The sequence below is a fragment of the Arvicola amphibius genome, chromosome 7 (assembly GCF_903992535.2).
Source record: "Arvicola amphibius chromosome 7, mArvAmp1.2, whole genome shotgun sequence".
Lineage (NCBI taxonomy): Eukaryota > Metazoa > Chordata > Mammalia > Rodentia > Cricetidae > Arvicola > Arvicola amphibius.
The window spans coordinates 62,992,833-63,003,065 of NC_052053.1; the positions used below are offsets into that span (position 1 = coordinate 62,992,833).

Consider the following 10,233-nt stretch of genomic DNA (forward strand, 5'->3'; position numbering starts at 1 on the left):
ATATATTCAGGGGTGACCAGGGAGGAAAGAGTCATTTACTTGTCCTTTTTTTTAAAAATTTATAGTTCGTAAGATGTCCAGTTTGTTCAATGGTTGTTTTAACCATTTTTTAAGAGTACTCAGTTCTTGTGTCCCTTAGAAGATCTATAGAGGTATCTGATGTCCTTTTCTTTTCATAAGCACATTGGCCTCTGTCCAATGGGTGCCTCTGTCCGTCTTTATTTGTCTTTAATCTTCTGTTGCCCAGTCTCCCTATCTGTCTGAGTCCTGCCATTTTTTTTTTTTACTTTCTCTGTCTCTAGTTTAATATTTTCTCTGTCTCCCCAAATTTTGTAAGGTATCTATATCTGATACTAACTGTCCTATGAAGGCCATGGCTACCGCTGTCTGTTGACCTTCAGAGGTTGGGTAAAATGTCTGTAAACTTTTATTAATCATTTAAGGAACACAGATTTTTAACTGGACCCTGGAGAACCTCTCTTACCTTGACCAAATTAGTGGGGTGCCTTGCAGCCCCTCCTCTTTTGTCATGAGCCTGGCTGTTATGACTGTCAGTTTTTCCCTTTAAGAATTAATTAGACATCATCATGTAGAAGAAGAAAATAGATCCATATTTACCTCTATGCACAAAGCTGAAATCCAAACGAATCAAAGACCTTAACATAAACCCAACAATATTGAACCTCATAGAAGAAAAAGATTTTAAATACAATTTTAAGCACAGCCTCAGTGGCATAGACATTGAGAAAAACAATCAATAAATGAGATCTCCGGAACTAAGAAGCTTTTTGGTATAGCAAAGGGTATAATTAACAGAACATAATATCAGCCTGTAGAACAAAAAGGTATCTTTATCAATATTTTAAAATCATATAAGGAACTTAGAAGCTTAATCCTCATAAAAACAAATATTCTAATAAAATTATGTTACAGACCAAGACAGTAAACTCTCAACAAATGAACTTAAAATAATTAAAAGGTATTTAAAATTTGCTTGAATATAATATCCTTAATTATTGGGGAAATGCAAATCAAACAACTTTGAGATTTTATCTTATCCTTATAAAAATGACCAAGATTAAAAATATTGTTTGACAATTTTCATTTAAGAGAATGTGGGATAAAAATCCTCCATTGCTGGTAAAAATGTAAACTGATACAGCTACTTTGAACATTAGTACATAATGATATATACTTTGAACATTAGTATGGCGAATTTTCAGAATTAGGTAACATATTACCTTAAAAACGTAGCAATATCCCTTTTGAGCCTATTTTACATAGCAAACTTATTTCATCATAGACAGAACCTAAAAACAACCCAAATTGTACATCCTTTATATCAATAATAAATGAGAAACATCATGTTTTTAAATAGCCATAAACATAAAGAATCAAAAGAATCATTTTAACTCAATTTTATCATTTAGCAACATCATCATTGTGGCTGTAGGGGGTGAGAGGCTCTAGTTGATCTTTGCCATGTGGGGCAACTCAGAACCCCCATCTTATCACAAGCATTGCAAGCAGTCAAGTGCCAAACTCAGATCTAAACATAGGCTGACTTAGAAGCTCAGCTAGGCTGTTTACATGGCCCTGGCTCCGGCCAGGGCTTTTACAGCAATAGTTCTTAAAGACAGTGTAGTCCTGTATCCATCTAAACAGAGCTGGCAATTTATTTTTCTCTGGACACACTGCGTAGTAAGAAATATAGAAACCAATAATCTGTAGGGTTTTTTTTTTATAAGCACTTTTTTAAGTGACTCAGCTTAACTTTTTAAATTTTTAAACCAGAAGCTTTATCCTGGACATAACACATTATGACTGGAACAAAGCATCCCTAGAAGAGAGATGCTATCAGGGCTGGGAGGCCCTTCTGATGTTGGCTTGCCCTACTACCTGTTCCTGAATCCACATTCGCCTTAGGGTTACTTTTACTTGCAATCTCTCATCTGCTGTCATACCCAGTCCTGGCTGTCAAAATGAAGAGGTCCAGGCTCTTTAGGGGACTTTTGCTTTTTAATAGGGTATCCGACCCCAGAGAAACAACCTACTTCTGGTTCCCAGGCATACTGGGTCTTGTGGGGAGGAATTAGCACCAGCTTGGATCTTGCTGGCACGTGTGTCTCCATAGGAGGTCTTGGTTCCATGACCCTGGCGCTAGCACCAGCTATCTCCCCTGGGCAAGGGCAATAAATCCTTGGCACAAGGCTTTATACGTCACTTGCTGAAGGGAGGCTACCATTCAGTCCCTAGCACCTTAGTTTCCAGGGTGAGCAAGCCTTTTCTTTGGAAAAGAGACCCCACAGGGAACCCCACTGGGGATCCTTCCAGGACCTGGCTCCAGCCTCAGCCATCCACAGTGAGCTCCTAGATGTACTGTCATAAGCTTCCCATAACCCTACTTCAGTACCCCCAGCATTCTAGCTAGCACATTCCCATAGACCCCCAAAAAGAGACTGGGGAGGGAATGGTCAATGACTGACTTGGCTGGTGTCTACATACTACAGTAAGTCCAAGCCCACACAATAGGCTCGGAGGAAAGCTAGTAAACCATGAGAGGCCCCATGAGGAATCCATTCTAGGGAACTTGTCAGGTCAGGATTGGTCGGCCACCTGGAAGCCTCAACTCAGTTCCTCGGGGATATCACATTGTTCACCACGGAGGCATCTCTTGAGTCCTCACACTAGGCCCAAGGATTGGGGAGCACCAGGCCTGGCTGAGGTGGCGCTGAGAAATGCTAGCTTTTTCACATAGGCAGTGGGCAGAATGTAGAAGAGGAAGTCCCTTGAAGACATACCTGTCAGTAGGAGCTGGGAAGACCTTGGTATTGACTATAGGGGGAGGGAGCATTCTGGATTATCTAAGGCAGCCCTCCTTCCCCCAGTCCTCCTGCACGGTGTTGGTGGACTCCAGGTCAGAATGGAGACATGTTGGAGCAAGGGAGTCACTTTCAGCACAGGGACTTCAGGGGGCAAGCATTCCTCTCTCCTGGATGCTCCAGCCAAAGCCTTTGTTTGGTTTTAATACAGCCAAGAGGGCTCTCCCTGTGGAGTGAGCTCCCCTGTGGAGTGGGGCGAGTCCGAGGCTCAGTGCCCGCCCCAGCGCTAAGGGGAGAATTACGCACCTTGGGCTCGGGCGATGATGCTAGAACTTTGAGCATCCTGGCGCCTGCACCTACAACGAGGGCTCCTCGCCCTTGGTGAGCCTCCTGGGTGCCTACCTTTTCGCTGTGGTGACAGCGGAAGTGGCGGCTGCTGGGCCAGGGAACGCCAGCAGGGTCGGGCCTGGAGAACCCAACAGCTTGGTGCACGGGAACTTGCGCAAAGAGGCTGGGGCTGCGGCGCTCCCTCCTCCGACTTGGCCCCGTCCCCCCCCTTCCCCCCTCTACCCTGCCCGACGGCAGCAAAGTTTGCTCCTGGCTGGGGCCAGGTGTTCCGCCCCGGCTCCGCTCCCTCCCCCCAGAGACTTGAGCTCCGGAGAATGCTGGGCGCCAGTGCCAGCAGCAGTCCCAGGGCGAGTCCCAGAGAGCCACAACGCACGCCATAGTCGCGAGCAGGGGAAGGTGGTGGGGCAGTAGGGGTTCGCAGAGCCACCGCCGCTGTCCCCTCCCCAGCAAGGGGCGTGCTCGGCTGATACGGAAAGGCTCGAGCCGCCCCACTCAGGCACCCATCGGCGCGCTGGCGGGGGAGGCCGGGGCTCCGAGCTACGTCGCCAGGCCGGGTGGTGGGCGCGGGGACAACGGAGCCGGTCAGGAAGCAGGGCCATTTAGTAGCACAGCCTTGGCGAGGCACAGCCTATAGAGGTGGGGAAAGGGGGCAGACCGCCAGCTTATCGGATTTTCACAGCTGGGTCTGTAGCTTTTCTCTAAAGTTAGAGTTAGGGTCAGAGAGGTGGTTACTTACTGCCCTATGGTACCAGATTTAGACTCGAGTACAAACATATATGCAAAAAACAAAGACATGACACAACATAGACACAGGCCAGAAGCCGCGCGGCCCAAAGCAAAAGTTCAGACTGAGAAGACAAGACTACATCTCTCTTGCTCTCAGACTGAGGAGGCAAGACTACATCTCCCTTGCTCTCCAATAGAGTGGCCTGTTCACTCTCAGATACGAATCGAGCCCCGAAAAGTCGGGCTCCCGACATCCTTGGCACGTCTGCCAGGGTGGCTAGTGAGGAGTACGGAACCCGTCAGCTCCCTCCTTCACCTAGCCTACGGAGCGCTTGTACGTACAAACGACTTCAAAAGTCACAACCACATAACAGACTAACAGACGTAAAGGACACAAAGAGACACATATGGCCGGCTCTTACCTCCTGTTTGGCTCAGTGGGTTATCGAGTAGGGGGGCTTCAAAATGCATCTCGGTGGGACCTCCAAAATGAAAAGACCCTCGTTTTCAAGGGTGGCGATTTCCCCCTTAACTCGATGACCCAAACCAACAGATGCAATTAGCATGAGGTCATTTTATTAATTTCACAGGCGTCTGTGGGTGAATCAGCAGGTCTCGCCAACTGATCACACCGATCCAACTCATTATTCAGCTTTTATAGGTTTACAGGTTACATGGGGAGGGGGGCTTAGTAACAGTAATTCTATTGGTAGGGGCTTGGGTCATCTTGGGGACAGTCCCATTTGTCTGTTCCCAGGTTTTCTCACAAGGTATACTTCATCAATTTGACAGCTGTGATAAGGAGGTCTGAGATCTTAGTCCGGTCAGCTAGTCTCTTGACCAGATGTATCCCATAAAATACCCTGCTGTGGTGCCAGTTGTCCATAACGGAGACAGTATCTGACCCAAAGGTCACCTTATCTCTGTCTCCTAAAGGTTAGCTCAGTTCACCTCTGTCGTTTATCAGGACTGGCCAGGACACCATTCTAAATTTATAGGGGGGCATTCTGGTCTTGTAAATGAAACAGCCAGTCGTAAAATGACCTAAGCTTCCCAAACATCTGAGAAAACAGCTCCCTGTGAGTGAATGATCCTTGATCTGCTGGAAAAGCTGCTGATGGTCTGTTCTCATTCTCCCAGACTTGCAACTATATATATATTCCTCATTTTTGGAATCCATATTTATTTCTTGGACTCTTCATACAAGCCCTGCAAAGCTTCATCCAGTCACTGGGTGTAAGGTTGAGTTCTGCAAAGGATTCCAATAAAGCTATAGTGAAAGGAGCATGAGCTCCATAGTCCATACCTGCTTCTTTTAACTCCTTAATATCCTTAAAGGCCAGGGGGTTATGCTGCCTGATCCTCTGTTCTTGCGGATCAGTAATTTCCACAACAGGATAAATCTGCCTCTTTCTACTTAGATTATTTAATCTGTTTTGGATCTCTCGGATTTCCGCCTCTAAGTCTATAGGGGCAGAAGCACTGGTATAAGGATTTGAAGTGTCAAGAAATGTATTTTGCGGCAGAGGTCTCATGGAGACATCTCTGTTTGCTTCCTTCCTTTCCTCTTTTTCTAACTTCTTTTTTATCAGAGCGATCTCCTTTTCTAAAATTTCTTCTTCCTCTTCTATATCCCTTCTAATACTCTTAACTTCCTGTTCCTTAAAACTCTTAATAGAACTCACAGATTCTACTTCCTGAATCTTCTCAAGGGTTTTGTTCAAATTCTCTAATTGCTCTTTTACTTTAACATCATCACTGAGAAGAGCATCTCTGACTAAGCGCCATAGCGAAAATATTGCTATGGGGAATTCTTCTGGCCCTCACTCTTTCAGTGCATTTTGAAGGTCAGCCTTTACCTGCTCCTAATATTAAAACCCCCTGCATGTAGAAACCAGGGACTAAACTCTAAAACCATCTTAACGATCTCTTGTGCTGTCTCAACTTTAATACCGGTGCCTTGTTTCTCCAAAAGACTTAAACTGGCCTGTTAACAGGCCCCTTAACACTGGAACAGAATTACTTGCACCCATAACCAATACACCCTCACCACTCAATTTCTTACCTGCTGGCCAGACTTCCCAGGGTGACCTCTCAGGGATCCCTACTTCCCGATCTCGCAGATGGGTCTCTGACTGCAGTTGCTGATGATCCCAGAGGTGCCTCCAATTGTAACACCCGATTCTGTGTTACCCCCTCGGTACAGTTCGCGCGCCACTGTACCGTAGCAAATAGGGCAAGGGCCTGGAGATTGGAAAAACACACAGAGACCTGGGTCATTCAAGGAGATCAGCCGAATGCCATGCCGTTTATTTAATTTTGGGGAAATCCTTATATACCTCGCTATTGCACAAGGATTTCCGCCCAGACAGGTGGCAAATTACCATACCAATGATGGAGTCAACAATGCCCTACAGCTAATCACCAGGTGGGGCAGAGGGAGCACAGGAACAAACAGGATGCTTAGTTAGCTGACCAGAAACTGTCCTCAAGATGAGCCCCAGGAATGAGGGTAGACCCGGGCCCTACAAGTAATGACTCTTGGATAATGGAGGGGATCATGAGATCCTACTGCCTCCCTCATTAACTAATGAATTCTGATAGATTCTGGGTGAACAGAGTATTATATTCAGTTGTACACTTACTGGTGTACACACCAGGATCCACTTGTCTTAATCCCATGGTTATATAGACAACCCTTGTTAAAGTTAATTGGTCCTAAAACAAATCAAAATGAAATGAACATGTGCAAGGTCTTGAGGAAGAAAGGAGGTTGTGTGACAGGGACATGAGAAAGGTGAAAGAAGTGTAAGTCATATACGTGTATGTGAATTTCAGAACCCAAAATTAATTAATAAAAACAAACAAATAAATAAGCAACTAAAACATTTTTTTTCTTTTCAAACAGATTTCAGAGACCTCTTTTTAAGCCAAATTCTCTTATCAGGATCCAGTTCTAACTAGAAAGTGGGGATCTTTCACTGAAAAGTCTACTCAGTGTGTCAGTGAACACATTCAAGAAGCAGTTCACCCTGAATCTGAGCTCTGTTACCACATGAAAGACCCCCGAAGAGGACCTTCCCTCAGGAGGAGACCCCGGGACCCAAGGATCAAGCCGAGACCACGGATGCAAACTGCAAGAGGTTTCTTAGGTAGTCACAGGTACCTGCGGGCGGCAAAGTCACTTGGGAGACTTGCGCGCCGCTAGGCAAGGTGACCCCTTTTTATAGGGTAGGGGAAGCAAAAGCACGAGTACAGAAGCAGATGCCAGGTTACAGGGTTGTCATTGGTGGATTCAAATAGCGTGGTGGGTTCACATTGGAGACATGCGGGGAACTCAGGGGGGAAGCAAAAGCGCGCGAACAGAAGCAGATGCCTGGTTACAGGGTTGTCATTGGTGGATTCAAATAGGGTGGTGGGTTCACCTTGAAGACATGCAGGGGACTCAGATAACAGCTGACTTGGCCCTATCTAGGGTGTGGAACGGGTCCCAGGGACTTTCTATTCCCCGTTTGGGGCCAGATGGCTGACCACAGATATCTTTTTGGCGCCTAAGGGCCCTAACCTTTCATCTGCCCTGTTTGTGCAAGCCCTGCGAAATGGCGTTACTGCTGCTAGCTTATTGTCTTTGGGTAGAGGTTTCAGGGGTCTTTCACACTAAAGGCACAGTCTTGGGTTACTGTGCAGCAGACACAGTGAGCAGGTTCTCTGTCTGCTCAGCAACAACCTCAATTGAGGAAGCTCATGACCTGCAGGGGATGCTGTTGGTCCAAGTTTCACCAGGAATGAACATGTAGGTAAGAGAAACATCTGGAGAGTGGGGGAGTCTCCTGAGGCTCTAAGGTTTCCTATCCTAACCTCAAATAACTGCAGAGACCATGTACAACATGTGATGTATCTACTGTGACTAGACTCTAAACTTAGTACCGTAAAAATTCTTTACTAAGTAATATTGTACATATATTTTTATCCCTTATATATGAACCTATTGGACTGACAAAATCAATGTCATTTACATAAAGTATAATAGAAATTTTCAAACATGAGTTATCAAACACCCGATCATCATCAGCTGCACCAGAATCAGTAGCAGCATTTGTAATTATATCTGTAACTTCTTTTCTCTGGCAGGAGGGGTTTTCTCAGCTGGAATGTATGAGTGTGACCTGGATTTCAGACCTTGATGTTCCATCCACAGTGTTGAGCCCATGCAATTCTGCTAATTAAGTGTAGAAGACCTGGTACCAAGGCTTTGTCCACGGCCCCATGAATCCCTCAGCTCAGAAGAAGGAGAGAATAAGATAGGCATAATTGCATAATCTGAACTTTGTCATAGGTTTTCATCATTTATTTTTCTGTGAATGTTTTTCCTAAATTGAAAGATTTTGGTCAAATTAGTAATTATATAGTTTTTGTGACTTGGGAAAAGAGAAGAAAGTCAATTAATTACAGACGTCCCTTTGCATATCTAGGATCCTGAAAGTGAAGAAGTGATGTCCTCACAAATAAGCCACAAGATAACGCCATTCATGAATTTATACAATGTACTGAATACTCTGTCTGATTTTACCATGTAACTTATTCTCTATGGGAAGCAGAAATGGATTTCCTTGAGGGCTTCTGTGCCTCGCATCACAGGCTGGCTCCTCCTGAAGCTTAAACTTAAGTCCACCAGCAGGTGGGGAGGGCATGCAAATCTCTCCTGGCTCCACCCAACCCTAGGGTGAAAAGCCAAAGTTGGGTCTGGGTACACTCGCTGGTGTGCAGTCATGGACAGGCTTATTTCCTCATTCCTGCTGCTGATTGTCCCTGCATGTGAGTGCCAAGACTCCCTAAGGAATGAATTTCCATATCTTCTCCCTGTTCCAACATAACTTTATCCCTTTTCTCCACAGATGTCCTTTCCCAGGTTATCCTGAAGAATTCTGGTCCTGGGCTGTTGCAGCCCTCCCAGACTCTCAGTCTGACCTGCACATTGTCTGGGTTTTCCCTGAGCACTGATGGCATGGGTGTGGGCTGGATCCGTCAGTCCTCAGGGAAGGGTTTGGAATGGCTGGCAGACATTTGGTGGAATGACGAGAAGTACTACAAGCCATCCTTGAAGAGCCAGCTCACAATCTCCAAGGACACCTCCAACAAGCAGGTATTCCTCAAGATCGCCAGTGTTGACACTGCAGATACTGCCACATACTACTGTGCTCGGAGAGCATTATGGAGCACGGAGACACAGCCTCGCTGACAGCTGTACAATAGCTCAAATTGTTCTCATCTCTGTTCCTTCCTCAAGCAGGGCCAAAGCCTGGTGGGTGGGAAAGGACTTCCCTGATAGCCTCTGGGGTTTCCTCTTCATTTTGAGCTTCAGAGCCTGGGTTTCCTGTCATATGCCCTAGGTTCCTGTTAAGATGTTCAGAAATGAGGGTCTGTCTATATTTGGTTTTATTAAAATAAAGGGTGCCTGGTCCCTAAACCAGGTGGCTCAGAGCTGTGGTTCCTTTTATCCTTAAGCCTCAATCCCCACAACAGCAGGTTTCAGGTTATTGTGATTTCCACCTTCAGTAAACAATGGACATGGAGAAGATAGGTTTTAGTGGATAAGCATTCTCAAATGGAGTCATTGGTCCCAGGAAATCTTGCAAATATTTCTGGCTATTCCCAAGACTCCTACCCCCACAAACTGATGGCAGCACCCTATCATTGAAGACAATACTTATGTATTTCAGTGATCATAGAGATGTTGAGGCCAAGCAGAAACCCCTACTGATAACATTCACAGTGCTGCATGCAGAGGACAAAGCTCTCAGAGGACAAAGGTGCTTCTTCTTGCAATTGATTGGAAGTAACAGAGAACCACAAATGAACACTGTGTACAGAGAGATATGTGATCTCAGTCCTAAAAGGATGATCTTTATAAAACCTTCATCTCGGGATTTATGGACCAAGGTAGAGGAGGAGGTGGAAAAATTGCAAGAGCCAGAGGTAATGGAGGACTCCTCTGGACACAATAGGACTGATGCGCATATGAACTCAGGGAGACTGTGGAAGTAAGCATAGGGCTTACATAGGTTTAAAGTAGATTGGGTCCCAGAGAAGAGAGAGGGAATGGGACATGGGCTGCCACCCCTAATAAAGAAACTATCTGCAATAGGTACCCAGTGGCAAAATTAGTCCTTTTAGTGACTATATAAAGACACTTGAAGGTAGGCTCTATGTCCACAAGCTGCATAAGCAAAACTAGCACAATGCCATTTTTGTCAATTGTTTGTATCATTCTTATATAGCTTTGTTCAGTAAGTTTTTTGTCTTATTATACATTTGTTTCCAACTCTGTTTCTCTCTC

The 10,233-nt window shown here is 45.4% G+C and overlaps 1 gene segment (V, D, J or C); it reads left to right on the forward strand.

Moving 5' to 3' along the window:
• Positions 1–8,665: 8,665 nt before the first annotated feature.
• Positions 8,666–9,135, forward strand: LOC119819775. The segment is given in 2 exon segments: positions 8,666–8,711; positions 8,792–9,135. Coding segments are annotated over 2 exon segments (390 nt in total).
• The last annotated feature ends 1,098 nt before the right edge of the window (positions 9,136–10,233 follow it).